The sequence below is a fragment of the Phalacrocorax carbo genome, chromosome 1 (genome assembly GCF_963921805.1).
Source record: "Phalacrocorax carbo chromosome 1, bPhaCar2.1, whole genome shotgun sequence".
Taxonomy (NCBI): domain Eukaryota; kingdom Metazoa; phylum Chordata; class Aves; order Suliformes; family Phalacrocoracidae; genus Phalacrocorax; species Phalacrocorax carbo.
The window spans coordinates 129828435-129850982 of NC_087513.1; the positions used below are offsets into that span (position 1 = coordinate 129828435).

The following is a 22548-nucleotide window of genomic DNA, read 5'->3' on the forward strand; positions in this document are numbered from 1 at the left end:
TAAGTAGTCCATGCACAGTCTTAGAAACCTATGACCTCACGGTGACAGCAGAGATGTGGCACGTGGGGCAGCACATGATGGACAGCTACAAGATCTTCAGGAAGGCCAGGCCAAGAATGTGAGGAAAAACATGGCTGGACAAGGTCCTGAGCAACTCTGAAGCTGGATTTAACTTCAAAGATAGCCCTCCTTGAAGTGAAGAACTGGACCAGGCAACCTTCTGAAACCCTTTTCACCCTAAATCCCCCTATGATTCTATGATCATTCGTTTGGAAATTAATTTAGATGTGGAGAGGATGCAAGCAATTAATTTTTGTTTTGATACAAACTAAGCTAGACGTCAAAATGAATATGGGTGGCCATATTGGTTAGTTGAGGTTCGTATCAGCAAAAACCCCAATATAATTTCCAAAATTATCCAATTCTCTACAGCCTTCAGAATTTACTATAATTCATGCTGAGGTAGTAAGAGCTATTTGATGTTTGCTGCCTATAGTAAGTCACTCTCAGGAGAGCCCTAGGGGATAGATAATGAAAATTAAATTTTTCCCTTGAAATTTAATTTCAAAGTAATGTTAGTTGATTATGGCTTTTGCCACTGTAGAAGTTCAGCGCTGATGAATGTCCAGTGACCAGCTGCAGGACAGCAGGAGAAACACTGTATCCAGTCCTAAGAATAGTGTCCATCTTTTTGAGATATTAATTCATTACTATTTGAGGTATTAGCTTATGACTATTAATGTCACAGATGGGAACTAACAGGAGTCAGTGCATGATACACTGAATGATGGCAGAACTACTTAAGAGAGGAGCAAAGCTGATTAATATAACCAAAGTAGTACCCAAGTTGCAGATGTTTGGGTTAGGAGAAACAAAACAAAAACATTAAGGCTCCATAAGACAGCTGAAGACATTCTTGGGAAACATGTTAATTTATTAAAAGAAAACATCACCCAATTCATCAGAGGCATGTATCATTAGGGGATATGGTTGGGAAGGTGAAAAACAAAAACAAGTAAAAAACCCCTGACTGCAAATCATTCCTCCTATCCCACCCCTCTTAACAGCAGCAAGCCCTTTGGGCTGGTTGGCATGATTTTGTTTACAGATATAAATCAGGAGAACATGGAGATGGTTTTGGTAGCACCTCTCCTCATCCTGCACGATGAGAAATATGTAAGATCAAAGCCCACCTAAGGCCAATACAGTTGCCTAAGTACTCCAGGAAAAGACTCCTATAATGTTGACATATGCTGATGTATGACTCAGTGAAGACCATTACCTTTAGAAAGAGGAATCTGCAGCAAAATGAAGACACCTACAACAATCCCATATCACCCACTATTTTTAACCAGAATAATTTACCTTGACTTCCTCTGATCTTTACGAATTAAATCTTTCTCTCCTCAAATACCTATCTTAAACTAGACGCATCTATTCTAAGCCAGGAACTTCTGTAACATGTGACAATACTTTCACTCATGCTACAGTGTTTTGAAGATTTTTTTCTTTTAAATTAGCTTTAGCACAACTCAGGCATTATTAACTTATAAAAACTCAAGAAGACAGCAATTGAGACAAATAAGAGAGGTCAGAGGATGGGAAAAGCAGGCATGAAAATTAGAAACAAGCAGTAGGAACAATTCAGATTATTTAGTCTATATTTTCAGGGGAAAAAATCCATTTATTTCCCAGATTCCATCAGATACATAAATGGTGTGTGTATATACATAGACATATATATTAGATACACAACACACATACACATATATGTAAATTAAAATTTCCTTTTTCTGAATTTCCTTTGACTGAAATTCCAGTCAGATCACACATCCATATAAAAACAAAGTGTCTGAAAGTTTAACCTGATACTTAAATAGTTTTGCTTCCTTTTTTCCCCCCTCTGGTTTTAAGTTTTGGGGTTTTTTTTTAATGGAATAATGATCACACACAGAGAGAAGTACAGGTATAGGCACTCAAGAAGTCTGTGCCTCCTCAACAAATCAGAGACATTTTCTGGTGTGATATGTGGAGAATACTTTAGGTATGTTTTAGAAATATTTAAAGAAATATACTTAGCTAATAGGCTCCCTCAGTTACTATGGGAATAAGCATTTTGTAAAGGCATATAAACATATAGAAGGTGTTTCTACTTCATATTGATATTAATGTATTCTCCGATGTTATAAAACACATGAAATACTAGAATCTTAGATTATTACTTCAGTTTCTGGTATTGAATGTGACTTCTTAAAAGAGAGTTTTTGGAGACTAACAACAAAAAATTTTCCATTTTGCTGTGAAGTTACTGATTTTTAAGGCACATAACCCATGCCTCAAAAATATCAGTTTGGGCAAACAGTGTATTAAAATATTATGGAAACAGTAAAACTAGAAGATATAAAAATCTACATTATTATGAAGTTCTTGGCCTAACTGGCAAACACAACAATTAAAAAGTTCCCTGAAAGAAGTATTTACAACAACAACACAGCCACCTATAAATATAATTACTAATTAAATGGAAAAAAAAAAATATTTTGAGAAGTCACCAGAAAATAGAGAATGTGGATGTTTCAACCTTCAGACTGCTCCTGTGAAGGGATCTGCTGGCCCCTGTATTCCTGTGAAGTGCAGTGAATTCAATGGCAAACTCACCCCTGTACTAGTGGATTCCATTTGGAGATAAGTCCTTAATTAGCCACCAAGTTTACCCAGAATCTTCATCTCCTGCCTGTGGATCCAGAGGTGTTGGTTTTGTTTTTAGGAAGCTAAAATTCATACCGCATTTATTCTACAACTCTATCAACTATTTTAAAAACAGCAGCAATACACAAAAAGCAGAGCCCCAATTATGTATACAAACTTTGAATGCTTCTTCACAAAACAAAGGAACTATTACATTCTCTTTTACTATTTTCTGTCCTAAGAGGCTAAAACTGTGCTGCACAATTTCTTAATGAAATAATTTTGTCTCTCCCCTCTATATGCATGAAGAAAATATTCAAGACAAAAATTGCAAGATGACAAAATCTTAATATGCAGTTTGGTAAAGTTCTAGTCAGTCTTTGAACAACACGTTTATCTATCCAGTAAAGCTTGTGTTAATGCGATGTAAGAGTTTGGCAAATTCAACTCTAATGGAGCATAAAAGTGCTTTTGCTTGAAAGTGAGATCATTTTTAAAGATTCAAAGCATGATCACTTTTTCCCTTTTTTGCAGGAACAATCTGATACAAGCAGCAAAGCTTAAATAAACTAGAAACATTTCAAATGATCCATAAAGGATTAATAAGCACTGCAGGAAGTCCTATAGGCTCACCGTATACATTTTCCATCTTTTTCTCCTGCGACAGGCATGACATGAAATTCTAAGCAGAACTCAAGTTTCAAAGTCACTGAATGTTAAGGTCTGCAGCTTTGATACTAGGGTAGAGTGGGGTCACCATCTTGGAATATTTAATTTAAATAGATAACAAAATATTGATTTTATTAGCATAATAAAGCCCCCAAATTACGGCCCTTCACAAATTTTTTTTTCTACTCACAAATAGACAAATGGACAAAAGCAAGGCAGAAGGGGTAGTAGTAAGCTACAGGCCACTAATACAGCAAGAACAAAATGACAGCTATTATTTTGGCAGAGATAATCTATGCTGAAACACAAAACACACACGCACACAATTTCTTTCAATTCAATTTTCTTGTCTTCCCACTGACTTCTATGATTACCACAGAAAGCAGGGTTCTAAACACATTTCTCAATTGAATCTTCAATCAATAACAGTAAAAATTTGAGAAGGGAGATATGGGAAAACATATTATAGCATTAGTAAGTGTTTGCAAAACAGACTGAACTTATCAATATGCATAAAAGTTAAAGGGAAATAAAATAAAATGTATATCAGTAACAGTGCACCATATACCTTTACTTTACTGAAATTAGTGTAAAAAAAAAAAAAAAAAACAAAAACAAAACATCAAAACACTCAAACTCCAAAATCCAACCAGTACCTGAAATTGCCCCAAGCCCAGTCCAAGTGATCAAATTATGTAGTCATATTCCCTTTTTTTTTTGTAGTACCACAGTTGTAAAATAAAGAATAATTCTGAATTACGAAATGGTCTTTGGGATATGTGAACATTGATAGGTACTTTTTAAATAGTGAAAAGCATGATCATTTAAATGATTTACAGAAAGTAACAAAATTAAGCTAAATAGATTCCACCTACTGGTATTAGTTTCATGTTAGAAAAGAGAAATATTAGAAAAAGAAAGAATTAGATGCCTGCAAAAACCTCAAATGACAAAACTTCTGGGATCTCGCAAGGAGGTCAGCTTGACCCAAACAAACTCGATTTGCTAGCAAGAATCCAGACTTACTTGAACACTGACGTAAGAGAGAAGACAAATAATTCATATCAGAATTGAGAGCTCCTCGTGCTGGAAGATGGAAAAGTTTAGCCTCTGCTAAGCTTATAAGGCTGTTTACCACCCAGGCTTTCTGTTCAGAGCCAACGGTAGAAAACTGTTTAGGTGACAGTTACGCACAAATTGGAAGAAGTTCTTTCAAGAGTGGAAAATAGGAAAGATTCAGAAATGCAAGAGACAAATACGAAGTTCTAAAACAGCATAAATATAAAAACCAGCACAGATAATATTGGCCATATTGGGGAGGGAGGGAGGGAGGAAGGAAGGAAGGGAGGAGGGATGTGAGAATGATAAATGTTAGCTCCCAGTGAGAGGCTGACGCTGAAAGGCAAAAATTATGCTAAAATAATACACTAATCAAAAGGAAAAGTGAATGAGAAGAAAGAAGCAGAGAAAAAACTGAACAAAGGACTAAAAGTAATCATTTCTCTGTACAAAGCCAGCAGAGGCCTCGCTTGAAATGCCGTCTACAATCTTGGGCACATCACTAAAACCAGATAGAAGAAACCAACGCAAAGAACAGCAACAAAGCCAGCTCTGTAAATACAATTAAAAAAAAGTATTATAGAATACATTTTTCAGTGGTTATAAACATATCAGATACAGTGAAATAACATCACTTTCTACTAACATTTGGAAATTTAAAAAAGCAGCCTGAGAGGGACCACAAACATGTTACAAAAAGTAAATATATGTATCACAAAAAGGTAAATTTTGACTAGTTGAAAGATTTTTATTACAAAATCTCAGTATTAGAAGTTGATATGTGTTTAATACAGTGGTTCCCATTAAGTTTGATCATCTGCAGTGCTAAAAACAATCTACATTAAGCAATTCTGCTTGAATATTGAGAAACGCAGAAGATGGAAAGGATTTTGATAAATAGCTACAGCCTTTGTGTACCCATCAAAACCACAGATCACACCAGTGAACATCAGTGCCTGATAATATTTAGTTTTGCCACCACTATCATAGCAAAAAAGAAACAAAAGGAGTGCAAAAGACAGCCAAAGAAAACAGAAGTTGACAAAAGAAAGCCTAGAATGTGGACAATGAAGTATACACATGATAAACTTGTTTTGTTTACCTTTGCAATTCAAACTAGAATTTCAGTTAAGCTGAAAAGATGACAAAACCAGAGCAGTGAAAAATAGAATTATTTTAAACATTATCAAATAGCCTTTGGAACTCCTTGCCACAAAGTGCCACAGAGAAGCTGTATCTGCAGTAGACACGCAGTCATACAGGGGAAAACAATTCTAGTACTACCAGAAGAGTCAGCCACTAACTAGGAACTTGCATCTCCTACAAAAAGTTTTATTGAAAAAATTTGTCTTTGAGGGAGTTCCTTGAATCTTTAAGTACCCAGCTAATGTCAGAGACCAATACTACACTGGGCAAAACCCTTCACCAAATAAAACTCCTTTGTTCACAGGTTAATACTTAATCAGTCTATGTTTTTGAGCTGCAACAACCTAACAAGCATAAAAGACTGCAACCTCCCTCACCATTCCTGTCCAAGTTAACTGTTTGTTCACACAACTTTGCAACCCAAATATATCTAGCAAAAAAAGTAGATTTCTATTTGCCCGTGTTGTTTAATTTCATTTAACATGGCACCTCATATTCCCCATTTCAGCCTTGTTTCTCTCCTTTCCTGCAAACTCCTCTGTCTTACAACCACATGACAACATTTACAGTGGGCCAGAAGAGACAAGAAAAAGAGAGACAGGTAAGTTTAAAAGGTACATGGGTGAGGGTGAAGGAAAGGGCAACAGAATTAAGGCAGGAGAGACTGAGCACTTTTAAAAAATTAAACACACTTTCCAAGGGTAACTATGGAACAGAAAAAATAGCTCTTCTTCATCACACAGGACAACAGATTGTAGGAGCTTCTATGCTCCTAGTACTACCTTATGAGGAAAAAGGTTATCTGTTAATGAATGTATTCATTTATTCAATGAATGAATGATAATTTCTTCAATACTTGCTGTGGGGACTTTCATACATAACTGTTGAACGTACTTTTAGTTTTCAGAACAATATCCCTCCCACTACTCAGAAATAATTAGTAAGCAGTTATGGAGGTGAGGTAGAAGAAAGATGGGAGAAACGAATGTCTTCTGTTTTCTTCTAATAGCTGATCAATTTGGCTGTTTCATATAACTAAAAAGGCAAAAATGTTAGGTGTTCAGAGCAGAAATGTGTTTTGCCAAAGGCGTCATTAACAATTAATAATCATTACACAGTGCCTTGTTTACCTGACCTTGTGTAAATTTAGCAGCCTTGTAATTAGAACCACGTTTTCCATATTTGTATATTTCCATGCATAGGATTTGACTCATTCATTCATCCATTAAAATTTGCTTGACAGACATAGATGGATAATCAGGGTACAATTTGTATTTACTGGATTATAGAAAATTGCCCAAACTGTTAAGTTCAAGGGAAGCGCATTCTTGTCTTTCTCCTGCGAAAGACGTAAAAGCAATTAAATAACCGAGGATGGCCCCAAGGCTCTCTGAAGCAGTGGCAGAGCTTTCATAACCTGATAGCTTTAATACAACCTTGCTCTAAAAAAATGGTTGCTGGGTTAAAAGAAAACCAACTAAAAAGAAACAACACTAGTGTCTACATTTTCCTTTAGGCAATGCAACGAAGTATTTCTTCAGTAAGAAACAATTCCTATAAAAGCTAACATCTTGGTGTTAAGCACAACTTCATTGAAGAAGGGCGGATTTTAATCCCATTTAACTACTTCCCAGTAACTTCCTAACTTTCTGAGCAGTTAGAAGAATTATCTTACTACTTGCCTGTTCAGAAAAAAAAGTCACAAATTTAAATTATTTTATGCACTAGCCATAACACTATTATTAGATATGCTTAAATATTTGAGAATAAGCTGGACTATTAGCCAGTTCAGTACGTATCATTTTGCCCCCAGAAAAAAAGAACTTATATGGCACTGGCAGTTACTGTCAGTAACAGACCTCTAGAAATAGAAAGGTATGGAAGCTCTCTACTGAGCAGCGAGTATGGAAAGCAACAATACAGAACAGAAGGGGGAATAAAGGGACTTGTTTACATCTGTGTTTATGCTGGTATCTCATAAAGGTGAGACAGCCTTGACCAACAAGGCAAATGTTTTACAGGTTTCTTCTGAAGAAACTGGCTTTTCCCCAGAAAGAAAAGTCAGACATGCTCATTAAATGTGTAAAACACATCTTTAACAACTTCTATAATCCAAAGGGAGCCTTTGTGCAGCTTCTTTCCTAAAATATGTACCTACGGTGTCAGAAAAAAGCCATTTGTTTCCTCCTATGAATCCAGAGCTTACAGTAGATTTTTGTTCTTTGAATACTAAAAGTCAAATCTTTAAAATAATAAAGCAGTGGCAAGAGAGTGAAGTATAATTTTTTTAAACCCTTAAGTTCTATTACTGTTTTGGCACCCCTTTTAAGATCACCTGCAAAGTGATCTTAAAAAGTGTCTGAGGAATCTGCAAAGTAACAAACATGAAAGTAACGTTTTAGTAAAACACTAAAGAATAGTCCAATAGCTTCTCCTCTGGCAGCAGGCAACTGGCCACAGTTATCTGTGGACAGAGTTTTCTGTGACCAAATAAACTGCAGTGTAGAGATTCACTCACTTCATTTAAGGATTTTCATTATTCCCTGTCACAAGCCTTGAGGGAAGAAGGGAAGAATACCAACCCCACCCTTCTTTCCTAAACGAGGAGTCTTAAACTGATTCTTAATTTTCACTCAGGTTTTAGTGGCTCTCCTGATGTAACTGAAGGTATTAACTGTTCAACTAAAGCAACGAGATCAAAAGAGGCAGCTTCCAGAGTTCCCAGGCTCATTTGTGCATTGTCCTGCCAAGGGAGCAGATGAGTTGACACTTCTTGCTGGTCCTCATCTCTTCACTGAAGGTGAACAGATTAGTCCCAAACTAACAGTCACCTCTTCCCCCAAAATTCCCTGCTGCTGAAGCAATCCTGCCCCTCTTCAGACTGTCTCTCACCCAGTACATTTTTGTGTTCAGTGCTCTTTTAACAAGGACAGCCCTAACAGAAGCTAAAAAACCTTAGTACCAGAAGAAACCAAATCTCTAACGCACTGTGATTTCAGTCTCAATATTTTGGTGCCCAGAAAGTTTCTCTGCTTCATCAGTACTGAATGCCAACCTCTTCGGAGGTCGAACAAGGGAACACACAGGCAGGGCTGATTCTGCTTCCATTCCAGAAATATGAGTAGAAGCTAATGGCGAGGTCTTTATTTTCTCTGAGGAGGAAGGATGCTCTAATAAATACTCATTACTTGAGGGTATGGATTATTCTAGGGAGTATTTATTTTCATTCAGACCACTGGTGGAGATCATTGAAGATTAATACCAGCAACTGAAATGATCCCATATTCCACCATCTAAATTTTGTAAATGCCAAAATTTATGGCAAGTGCCTAAAAACAGATGGATATTTAGCCTTAATGCTTCCAGCATCAAGGCTATATTGTTGCAGTGCTTTTTGTACACTGGCAGATTTCTTGTTCCTCAGCTGTTGGCAGGCAGTCCTCAAGTGAGAGGCAAAACAGTGGGCACACTTTAAATTTTTTCATGTTTCTAACCACTAGGAATGATATTTTCCAAACATCTACTCCATCACCTTCTGTTAGCTGGACAATGCTCCAACATACCAGTTCCAAAGTTGAAAGGTCCTCTAAGAGTTCCAAAACACTTCAGAAATAAAAAGCAAAACTCCTTTGTTAATATCACTATTCAGAGATAGCTGGAATGTCCTAAAAACAAGTCATGAAGTCTGCTAGAGAATTCATCCGAGGAACTGCTACAGACAGTGGGAGAGGTACATCTTGCATTTTCTTCCACTAACCTATTTATTTTAAGGATCTCATTCTGCCTCTGTTTTTGACTCCAAAGGTCTTCCCTATTGTAACACAGTTTTTAACAGCCTCCTAGACCTGCATCATGTTTGATCCATTCCAGACAGTTTAGCGTCTCACCACTAGAGGATAAAGTGGAAGAATTTGTAGTTGAAGAATTACTTGCAACTAAGATGAGAGTGGAGAGAAGGGCAGGGAAAAAGATCTGTCTAGATGCATTTTATCTGGAAAAAGAACTGGCCTCTAATCACACCAACTCATCAATATGAGAGACTAAGCTTTGGTTATGATGCTGGCTTATCTTGCACAGATCTGTGTCTAGAAAGGCACTGGTTTAATTTATATAGACACTAAATGTACTTCTCATTATGAAAGCCTGTAATCACTCCTAGATCATTTTCCTTATTTTCACTATAATCTCAGATGCTCCTCAAGCTTTTTTACTGAATGACACCTGATTACTGAGTGGCATCTTGCCACTAGCCTCATGAAGCCCTTCACAAATGGGCTCAGCAAAAAATGTTGAAAATAAAACTTTGGAGTAATCCCTGACCATTTCTCAGCAGATAATATAGGCTTATTTTGTTAATTCTAAGTCCTTAAGATGTCTGACTCACTCTTGTTGGGAAGTCTCCAAAGACAAGTCAGATCATACAGAATTTTAATTATGAATCCCCTACAAGGTGTTTCAGTTTCTGTCACTGAAGGGGTTGGGAAGGGAGCAGGGGTGTTTGATCCTAAAACTACCTTATGTTTTATCAGCCAGGAAACTCTCTCAAGGACCACATCACAATTCAGTTTATTCTATTATTGCTACTTCACCGATAGGTTTTTGTTAATTTTTTTTAACCCAATCAAGGGATCCCCAAAATAAGCCCCATTAATGGAACAAGGCAGTATAAATGCTGATCACTTATCACAGGAAAAAAAAAGAGAGGTAGAAAGCGTTAGGAGGGAGGGCGAATCTGATTAATTGCTTCCTTCAAACAAGCATAAAAACCACATGCAAATACTAAAGAATAGTGTGAAAAAGCATCACCAACGCTGCATGAACTACTGGAAGACAATCTAATATTTCTAAATAGCTGTATTAACCTTAATGCCATTATTTGTACACATGCACACACAAACACACACACATATATACAGACATAAATGCACATATACATAAAAAGAGAAATTCTACCAAATTCAAATTCTGCATTCAATCTTTGCACTTGATAGGTGGTCAATGGGTAGCTTGGTATCTGCTAGTTCTGTAGCAAGATTCATCCAGCATGAATTGCCTCAGTATGAGAAAAATATATGTATTATCCAATAAAAACTATTAGAGTCATTACAGAGCTCTTGCAGAAATCTAATGTTATATTCTGCAACAGAATTCAGCGTATGCCATTTTGTGTCTTTGTGTTTTGGGGGTGAAGGGATTCTCTGTTTTTAAACAATTCTGGCCCTTTTGTAGTATAGGCGAATGTTGCTTTGGATATTAAATTGAGAATTTATCTTAAATGGAAACAAACAACTTCGCTAAAAATTAGACATTTATGACTTGCAAATTACAGATACTAATTATTTTCAGTATATACAATTATGATATTCTCAAGAGGTATTAATTTTGGGACAGATGTGCTTTCATCATGTAATTTGGAAATTAAGTTACACTCTCACGTATGGGAACTCAGAAGTCTGAATTTGTGTAAAGACAGGATTGATAGAGAGGAATTTTGTCTTGCTAATTTTCTCTCCCCCCTCCCCCCCTTCTCTCTCTGATGAGAGTGTGGCCAGCAATCCTCACAGCTGGGTTGCCTTGCACTCAAAGGAATGGGGGCTGACTGCAGAGTTGATGAGGATACACTTCCACTTGACTCCACCTCCTATTTTGTCCTTTCAGATAATTCTTCCAAATCCAGTAACTTCTAAAAATTTAAACAATAATTAAGACATACCAACTGTAAAATATGCACAATGCTAAATACTTCATGTTCATGGCAGAGCACAGAAATTAAGTGTTGCTAATACAAACATATTTAAAAAGACATTAAAAAAAATATATAATCCAAACTGAGGGCATTAATACAGAAACTTCCATCAAATGAGGGTAAAAAGAACATTGCTACGCTGACCATATTTTCATTAGGAAAAGAAAGCATATTATTACAAAAATGCTCTCCAAATTGTGCATGTCTATAATCTTCAAAGACAGGGTGTGACAAGTGATAAAGGAAAAAGGAACACAAGAAAAATGCCATTTAAATAAATCTCTCGGATGATACTGTTGTTGCGTGGGTGTATTATAGACATCCATTTGGGAGTCCATACTTTCTTGTTTTCCACGTCTGAACTGTACCCACCAACACAGAACAGAAAAAGACAAGACAAAAAAAGGTACTGCTTTCTGGTCCAGCATAAAAACCAAACCCATCTTCAAACATCAACGTTTTGTGTATACTGTTCCATAGGAGGTTGAAGATAAAGATGCAAGACATTTCAAGTATCTGCTACAATTCTGAAATGGAGATTTTTATTTTTAGATGGAATGAGTTCAAGTCACTGCACAAATATCCCTATCTAGCAATCTTTACTGATCGTCATGGATTTTAGATGCCTTTCTTGCCGATATCAAAATGATTTTGTTCAGGAGAAAAGGAAAACATCTACTTGCCAAATTCTGCAGAGCCTTAATTTTCATGTAGAAACCTGGTATACCTTTGGAAAACCTCAGAAATGTTTCTCCTACATTTGTGGATCCAAAGCCTAACACAATCTACTAGGCTGAAGATACTTGGATAGCTGAAACTCTTCAGATGAAAGGAAGTGAACAAGACTGTCATTTAGCCCCTGTGACAGTTTTATCAGGACTACACAGCTTTTTTTTTTTTTTTTTTTTCCCCGTTATAGGATGCTGCAGCTGTGGGCAGACTGAAGTCCATCAGTAGATGCCATATAATGAAATATAATCTGAAGACAAATCTAGCCAACCTGACTGATAAGCTTCTAGGACTCTTTACAGAGACCTATACATAGGATGCTGCATATGGGCCAACACTTTTTTGAAGCACAGCTTTACTACCTGACTACTCATTGGAATAAGGTTCCGCACTTAAATCATACTTTCTCCCAAAGTAGGCATACAAAGCAGTTATTTACTTAATGCCTGCGGATGAAAAAATCCACCCTCATATAGCCACTGAAGGAACTACTGGCACTTTGTAGAAAACAGAGACTGTGTAGCACTTAGAAGACCTTGACTTCTTAACGAGACACAGTGAAGCAAATACAAAACCCTTTTATGAAGCCATGTCTAATGTAACACTGTTGTGCTATTTCTTCTTGCAGACGGGAACGTTCTCACTTAAAATGAAGTAACAACTCTTTTTAATCTCAGAGGATCCAAAACTTCCCTGGCTCTTAATTGACAAACCTGTAGAATACAGGTTTCATGAGTCAAGAGGAGCAACAAATGTCAACTCTAACACTGCACAGGCTGCGAATTGACCCTGGTGTTCCCTAGGATATAGGAAATCTTATAGACAATTTGTTGCATTATCTCTGCTACTGCTTAGATTTCTCTTGGCCACTGTAAAAGAAGAAATAATAATAATAATTCCCTAAAAGTCTCATTCAGTTGGGGGTTGCCCTCCCCATCCCTAAGCACATGAATCAAGAGGCAAAGACAGAGGAGTTTAGCTAAATAGTGCTGCCCAGACTCATTGTTCTGAGGTTTTTTCATGTATATGACTTACTTCCAGGAACCAAGCTGAAAGGTCTGAACTACCCATTTGATCTGTCTGATCCTTGAATGCTTATCCATTCATCCATTTTCTCTTGCTGCATCAAATACTAAACAGCTAAACAGCTGTTTAAGTTTAATATAAGTTTTTGAAATAACCTTCTAACTACAAAGCTTCTGTATGATGAGATTTAAAATACTGGAACCACTTCTTTTGAGGAACAGCTTATTTAATTTTTCCTAAGAGTATTTCACCAAGAAATAGAGCAGTGACTAAATGCTACTGGAAATGTTTTTTGACAATTTTAACTGGTTTAAACCAGAAAATGAAAATAATTCTTTTAACATCTAAGGGTAGGAAAAAATAAACACCTGCAAGAACCTTTCCCACTACGCCAAGGAAAGGCACGCTGAGGAAAACATACATAATGTTTTTCATGTATGCCCTCTGTCGCCTCCCAACCGCCAGGATTTTCTTATTCAATGATCTTCAGGAATGTGGACTACGAAAGACAGCATCAAACAAAAATGTTTGCAAAAGAAGGTAACGGCATCAAAAATAGTTTAGTTCCCCAAATTCTATAAAATTTATTTTAAGCTCTTTTTTTTAAACTGAAGGCAGGTTCATAATAACTTAGATTACTTACAATAACTAGGTAACTTAAATTTCTTCCAGTTATTATAAAACATTCCATATTTTGTTCCTTTATATGTCCATTCTACTCTGAATTACCACTTCAGTTTTTTTGTTTGGTGGTTGTGTTTTTGGGTTTTTTTTTGGTTTTTTTTTTTTGTTGTTGTTGTTTGTGGGGGTTTTTTGGGGGGGGGGGGGGGCGGGAAGGCTTAAAGCAAGTACTTTTCACTTTCTAAAATCAGTGTTGGACCATGGATTTCTCTATTATTAGTGACTTCTACGAAAACATTTCTGATAACCACATCATTTTTAGGTCATGAACTTTAAACCAACTTATCCTTGTGGAAGCATGATCTCTTCAGCTTCAGATTTTAACTTAGTTCTCCTGAGGGATGTAAGGTGCTTGAGAGCTGTAAGAATTGCTAGTTATACATACATCAACCAGTATCAAGTATTCAAGGCCAAGAGACCTCGACCTGTGCCATCTCCTAGCAAGGCTGTTATAATGTGTTCTCTATTACAAGTTTCTGTAGAATAACACAGACTTAATCTCGTTTGATATTTCAGTAATTTGTTGCTGCAAATTATTATACCATAAGGCATTAACAGTATCGAAATTCCATGAGAATTGGTGGTTTTAAAACTCACTGTAAGCCTTAATTAGTTTACCTGGACTTCTGCTTCTCATGTCTTTAGAGACTAGTGGGATCATTTTCCATCAAAAATTTAAATTGAACATAACAAAAACCTAAACAGAGTTAAAATGGATCTCAAACTACTGTAAAAAGAAGAAAGATTAATACTGATCCTTTCAAGACCAGTGATTTACTGTAGATCATCTTGTGATTCTTGATTTGTTATTAAAATAGTCTCAGAAGAAGCACACCCTACAAAACTATATAGCACTTCTGTCAATCCAAGGTATCCAAAGGAGGGCACATTTGCTCACTCTCTCTAAAGTAGCGTGCAGAGGCACTATTAGTAATGCAGTTGTGGCAGACCTCTCCATAGGCTGCACAGATTTGCCCAGGATTTTAGATTATTGGCTACAGAATCTCATAACAAATACTGCTACTGGTACACCAAAGCTACATACTTTGTAGTCATTTTAAAGCCAGATCAGACACACAGAGCTGCAACCCCATCTCTATACTGCAGCACAAACATCCTCTCCAACTGTTGCCAAAATTCATCATTGCTTTGACTGGGGCAACAGATCAGTTCCAACAGAGTACCTTCAAAGACAGTGCTTTCTGTAATCCTCTGAAGGCAGAAACATCTTGTTATTAGATGAGTGATTCAATCACCTAGGTAAACATTACACACTTGGTGGCAATCATAACCATGACCATATTTACCTCTGGGCACACTTCCTGTAACATGATCTTCACAATACTGCCATTTATAAGCCTAAGCAGACAAATTATTGTGATAATAAGCCCTTACATTCCTGTATTCTACCTACAGAGGAAATTATAAAGTTAGTTTTACTCTATTGAAGCAATCCCTATTTCTTAGAACCTGTTCCATGTGGTGGCCAGCCTGGGGAGCCTTTTCTACAACGCGCTGAGAGAGATATCTAGTGTCATTAAGTCTTCTCTGGCACGGTACCAGACTGTGGACAAAGCACTAGGAAGAATCAACAGTAAAAAGACACTGCTTCTTTACTTATGTTCACTCATTATCAGTGGCTAAAACTCAGGAGTGCGGAGAGCCACACTCAGCCTCACTCAACCATCAGTGAGACAGATGCGTGTCCATCATGGCTAGTAAAATCCAATGAAGAGAGTTAAACCCTTTGTAAAGGCATATCGATCGTTACTTTGAAACACTTCACTAAAAATCATATTGATGCTCTAAGTCTAAAACAAACAACTCCTTTACAGGGCAGATCATGGAGAATTTGCAGTAATAGTGAATCAATTCCAGTTAATAGACGCTATGAATGCTGTGACAAATAACTGCTTACTCATCCCCAAAATGCACTACTCCCTGTGACCAAAGGGCTATCTTTTACTATTCAATAAACATAAATTATATCAGAAAGACAGATGTATAATGCTTTCATATGGTAGCATACTGACTGCTCTGTTCAATAATCAAGATATTCCTAGTTTCTCCCGGTTAACCAAAACACGATTCCAAATACAACTCATTTGCCAACCTCAATCAAGGAAAGAATCAGAAAATGCTACTGTGGAGGGGAGGAGGAAACTCTTGATAATCTGGTGGCAGTCTCCCTTCCCTCTCTCAGGTCCCCAGTAAACTGTGAATGGAATCACATTAATCTTTCATCTTTCACTCCAATTGCTTTCCATTCTGCCTTGACTTGGAAGCTTTCAGTACTAAAAATAAATGTCTCGATTTCTGTATGTATAAACCCAAATGACAGTGATACAAGTTCACACTTGGAAGAGACTCGGAAGCCCATTTCCATACAAACAGGAAGGACTCAAAATAATCACTGGAGTTAATTTGATGGCAGAGTCTAGCTATCTGATTGTGCCTACCACATCAGCTGGCGTCACAATTCCTTCTATTTCCTGGCCCTACCTACTCTTCATCACATGCCCATATACTTCTAGCACTATTAGCACAACAATAAATAAAACACTGTACTACTGCCACTGCTAGGCACCTTTCCCTCGTGCCAAAGAAACTTCTTACCCCTACCCAACCCACCCACCAAAAAAAGCTTTCAATACATGACTGTTGTAGGAACATGATTACAAAAGTCATCACCATCATCTACAATCATATTTTCACCCGTTCATGTGGTGTACACCTGTGGGTTGTTGGCAATACACTTGATTGAAGTGTGGGAGATTCCAGGTTCACAACAAGCCCTGTCATCTCTGTTCTCTTAAGCGAATATGCCACGCAATCCCAAAACCCTGTGTGAATGCTATCGCCTCTCGTACTAGGATCTTGTTTATAAATCTTTTACCTTTTTTAAGTGCGCAAAATACTAATGCAAAACTCAAGAATGTATATACAAGAGTCAGAACAGCAATAGATATATATATAAAAAATAATACTTTAAAGTCATTGAAAAGTGTACCAACATGCTTTTATACTGCGACCTAATGTGCAAGCAGTAGACCACCCCACCACAGGTAAGAAATGAGAAATTTTGAGGGCTATTGAACACTGAATTTTCGCAGCTGAACAGTATAAAGTTATTTAGCAGTGTTCAATAGCCTTCAAACTCACTTTTGCCTGTGGGTTACAGTAGTCCAGTAGAAAAAGACTGTAAAACAAAAACAGTGCAATACAGGTTAGACCAAGAGTTTTTTCCAGCATTTTTAAAAACCCTCTTAAAGTCTGCAACATTTCATGCATTTTGAAAAACAAAATATCTAAAGATGCCATACACTATTAACTAGACAGCATATAAAGAGCATCTATATAAAACCAGGTTTTAGCTTACAAATATACTACTAACTATAACTGACTATAAATATACACCACACATGTACACTTAAAAACCAGCTTTAAAAAACTGCTGCTTCAGGGACAACAGCTCCCCAGGCCAAGCAGTTCAATATGAATTTTGCTACTGTTCAAATGGCATATACGATACGCTGGGGTTTTTTATTCTGTTCTTTTTAGTTGGCAAAACTAACACCTCAACAGCTGAGCAAGATATGGGATTCATTTTATGGATGTGCATACTGATTTTTACAGGGCTTTTTAAAAGGGGGTCTAAGAAGTAGTGTTTATTTACCAAGTGCTCAAAAATGAGCATTTGAATATCCGAGCGGGAAACACAAAACAGTTTCCATCGTAATAATTAGATCAACTTACTGTAAATGAAATTACACCCTCCTATGCACAAATGTTGGCCTGTTTTTCCAGATACGCTTGCAGATTTCAGCTTTCACCCATTCCCTAGCATGGATGTTTCACTGATGGCTGAGGGTAACACTTCAAAAATGAACTAGCTAAACAAACTTCCCAGCAGCACTTGACAGAGCTACACCTATTCTTCCCCATTTCCAAAGCAGCACAGAATTAATTACCAGTTCTATGGATCTATTGTAAGTATAATAGACTAAAGAGCTATCACAGACACATTTATTGTAAAAGCACAATCCCAAGAGTGTCTAGTAGAGGGCCAAAACGATTAACACAAATGCTTTGTCAGATCAAAGATAAAACCTGCACCGCCCAATTGAGGAATGAATTAGAACAGTGGGTTATCTTTCAAATTAACCAGGGCAGTTAGTGAGGAAAATTTCATGAAAGTGTAATTCTTAGCCTTTGTGAATCCACACAGCAGGCATTCTGCCAGCTGACAAGATGATGAAATTTTCATGCTTAAAAAAGCCCTCTTCATTTCCCAATTTAGATTAGCTAGCGTTTCTCTCTCTTTTCATCTATTTGCTCTTCTGAAGCAGAATTAAAAAAAAACCCACAACAGGATCAATCTCATAGAATAATGCATTTCTGAAAAGAAATAAAATCTTGGCACGTAATTTTTTAGATATATTTACAGTTAGGAGTAAGATTATCAAACTTGATATTGTTAATACCATTAAGAAATTGAAAAAATACTGGAGCAATGGTAGATGCGTTTTGGAAGACAGATATAAAACATTTCAATATTTAATGGCAAAAAATGATTGTGGAAACAGAAAATTTTATATAAACTGTGAGTAATTTACAAAAACAATGAAATTTGTAGGAGGCTTACAAAATTCTATTTATGCACTTACATTTGCATCTTTTTTAAAGGAAAGAAGTATATCACCATTGTATTTATTTATTTACCAGTTTCATGTGCCAAAAAGGGCAAGTAGATTTTCCACTTTTAGATTTTATGGCACTCCCCCCTGCCCCTAAATTTACAAAGACACATATAAAAGCATTTCAACAGACTAAAGGAAACAACATGCAATGATCTTAAACACTTAAAAAAAAAATCTGATTCAAAGCTCACTGAAAAAAGCTTATTCATTTCAGTGAGCTGTAGATCAGGCTGAAAGTCTCACGTAAGGCTGTCTTCATAAAAGGTAGCTCATTATTTGAAAGGTTAAAAAATTCATTTTTGCGTTTTATGTTATTGTATTATGTGCCTTTTGACCAGCACACAAACAGCAGTAATACCTAACAAAAAAAGTGACAGACAATATATTTGCCTGTTTTAAATTGGTATTTCTGCACCTTTCAGATGCAACCGCTACAAGAGGAGACTGTTAAATAAGCATCTCAAAGTTTCATCAAACGTTTTGTTCAGACGGTCTCTGCCACACTACTACTGGGTGTGCCTTTATATTTTATAGGATTATATATCAGTGTAAACACCTATTTGATTAATTTCAAGTCCAGCTGTTATACAGTCACTACAAGTACTTGATGAAAGGAATAAACTACAACTCATGGCATCTGATTTTTGAAGAGCTAACAGTACAAAAAATTTACATGCCCAACTTCATGGAAAGCCCTTTTTCAAAATGAAAATTATTGTGCAATCTAGAAATTACTTTTTACAGTAAAATGATCTCAAACTTTCAGAGTCTGAATGTATTCCACAGTCAAAAAGTAGTTTTAAACCTTATTATTATAGCCAATTAGGTTAAAAGTAAATTCTCAGTACTAAAAATATAACTGAGTTTATAAAGCTTTTACTTACAAGGACAAATACATTCCTTTGAAGAACACTTCATTATCATATATACCATGTAGTAAGATATTTAATAGATTTTAATACAATATAAGCCAATTGTAATGTTCAATACTCAAACATTTTACAGTTTGGTCTTAAAAGAAGAAGAAAAAAAGGCAAGAATGGAGTAAAATATTATACCCCTTTTTGTTCCTACCAGTAATAAGAGTTTTTCCTGCCCTTACATGTATCTTCATTCATCAAGTTTACTACTGCACATCTTATGCACATTTTCTAGCACTTCATATGCCAGAAATTACTTAGCATGCGGCATTGTGTATTATCATAATGTACATACATTAAATATAAAGAAGTTAATCAGAAGCAACTTTTATACAAAAGCAGTCTGTGTATAATTTAATATAATATGCATAGTAATATCAGCTGAATGATAATTTTGCAGCCACTTAGATTTTCAATAAAGTGATGTGAGATCTTTCATTTTGGTAACTGTGTCCAAGTCATCTACCTTTAACTTCAATGGAAAGGAACAATCTATCCCTACCTCGTGAAATACTGCCTGAATTTAAATACTTTAAGAAAGTTTTGTGCTCCTTTTGATGCAAAAGCCTTCAATGGAAGTATTTATACATTCAGAAATTATTAAATTTCCAGGAAAGAGCTTAGAAAACACTTACCTACAATTGCAATAAGAACTAATATAGAATAAAGATAATACAAAATGCACACTTCTATTAAACTATAATGACAATTATTAGCACCGTAGCTGCTGCCTGCAAAAGCTTTGTAACAGTTAAGAAAACATATCATGAGTTAGGTACGCCATTCATTTACAGCCCAAATTTTCAAACACAATTATGTTTTTGAGTATATCAAAAGTTGTGAGCACCCAAAGATTATGACTGCCTTCAAAATTAAGGTCTGCCCTGAAGCTGTGAAAACAGGCAAAGCTGGACAACCAAAAAAGGCAGGCAGGCAACAGGATGAGATCATCTATGGAAATTTGACCAAAACAGCTAGCTGCCAATTCACAAAATATGGTGCTTGCAGCATATTAGAGATGCAAAACATACTGACATAATTTTAAAATTCTGGTGTTTTTTTTTTCCTAACCAGTCACCACTTTAGACAGTGCAAAGATGGGAATTGCAAATATTACTCTTTTTTTTTTCCCCACAATGCCATATGAAGCCAACCACTACCGCTAGCTTTGGATTCCTTGCACTGCCCCCCAAAAAAGAGAATTATATCAAATTAACTAACTACCCATTTTTCTCCTCTTTTTTCCCCTCCCAATCATTATGAAGAAAGATTGATAGTATCTCCCTTCCTATTGTCGTTCAAAGAATTTTTACAGAGCTACATTCAGTTTTCCTTTTCACAATGTAACACAATATACATCAATTTGGGTTGGAGAAAGAGAATCAGATTTCAATTACATGAGAAATTGATATCTGCATATTTGATAGGCTTCACAGATTTTCTCAAAAGCATCAAGATAATCAGCTCTGCATTTTTTTTTGTCTAAAAGTCTGGAAAACAGAGAGCTAATACATCTGTAATAATGCTGACACACAGAGTTACAAAAATTTAAATGCATCTGACTATCTTGACTTGAGACTGAACTGAGAAAACAAACATTCTAAATTAGTATTTCAAATCATTGATTGTTTTATTTTCATCAAGTTGGATATTGACATTGCACACTATTACCTTAGACTATAAAAAAAGTAATACAACAGTGACTAAAAACTCAGCACCACTTAGAAAACTCATTTCATATAGCAGAATATTTTGTGAATACTTACATTATAATATTTTCTGAGGTAGCGTCTAATATCCAACAGTAATTTGTTGTTCATTTGAACCACATAGTTGAAAGGAGGCTCTTCACATTCAGTCTTACTGCACCTTTGCAAGCTGGCTTCAATAAATCGCCCCTGAAAACAGAAGTATAAAAACAGCATGCATCATTACAACAGATGATGGTAGCAGAAGTTATCACAGGAGTTTAGACATGTTTTTTTTAAATAATAGTCTTAAAGTGCCTCTAATATCTAGGCCTTCTTTCTTCCCATCACAGTTGGCCACACCCATACAGAGACTTCTCTGACCCAGAGTTTTCCTATTCTCTTCTTAATGAAAGGTCTTTTGGAGAACATGCTTCCTCACCTGTTACAAAGTTACTAATTAAAAAAAATAATGCTAAGTAAAAAAAATAATCTATGGACAAATCACACTCCCCCATCTCCCCCCAAACAACACAGGTCTGTTGTTTTATCAGGCACATCAAAGTTCTGCCCAAGCCCACTGATAAGGACACTGACATCAACCTTATAGATGCCAATCATGAAATTACCAACAGGGCTATAGAGACAAACCTCGTTAAACAAGAATGACATTACCATCTTTTATTTTCTCCAAGTGCAAAGAATAGCTCTTACTATTCTACACCATCTCATTTCCCTTATTTTCAAAACCTTCTGAACAGCTGACATTAAAGTTTCAGAACCTGGAAGTGATGTGCGAACAGCTGAAGTTAAGTTGGCAGAATTCTCATTAAAATAAGAACCACCTGGTAGGTTGACCAGTTATACAATTTTTAGAAAACTTTCAAGGTAAGACTTGGCTTTTGTGAGTCATCTTGGCTAAACCCCCACCCACAACACTAAACAATTCCAGGAGGAATAGAGGGGAGTTTTTTTGTGGGTTGTTTGGGGGTTTTTGGGGTTTTTTTTGTTTGTGTGGTTTTTTTTTTTAGGGGTTTCTTCTGTTGTTTGGTGTTTTTTTTGGTTATCTTTGTTTATTTGTTTTTAAAGGAGTTCGACATCCACTTCTCTTCAGTTAGCCCATCTGCAAGTTGTCAAGCCTACATGCTATTAACTATCTTATTTACAGCCGTAATGAACAAAAGTCAAGGATTCACAAAGTATCGCTCCACTTGGATGTCTTTTCCTGTTACTTGTTTCCAAAGACTGCTTTATTTTGATTCAAAAAAATGCAAAACATCTGCTGTTTGTCCAAATTAACTTAAAATAATTAGTTTTAATTTAGATTTAAAAGATTTATTTGCTTTCAGTTTCAAGGTTTCCACTACTCTGAAGCTCGCTAATTTGCCAATGACTAATACATACACAACATTGCTGTAGAGTTAAATACTTGGCCCTATTTCAAGTTGCGATCCAAGGTCAGAGATACATTTTCTGGCAGAACTTCTCAACAAGAA

General features: G+C 36.2%; 1 protein-coding gene across 2 annotated transcripts in view; it reads right to left on the reverse strand.

Annotated features, from left to right (window-relative positions):
* The window catches only part of POLA1 (DNA polymerase alpha 1, catalytic subunit), a 205541-nt gene that overhangs the window by 87982 nt on the left and 95011 nt on the right, over positions 1 to 22548 (reverse strand). For both annotated transcript variants that reach the window (XM_064473896.1, XM_064473904.1), the window contains exon 34: positions 21131 to 21262. In XM_064473896.1, coding sequence (XP_064329966.1) covers positions 21131 to 21262 — 132 coding nt within the window. The remainder of the gene's footprint in view (positions 1 to 21130; positions 21263 to 22548) is intronic.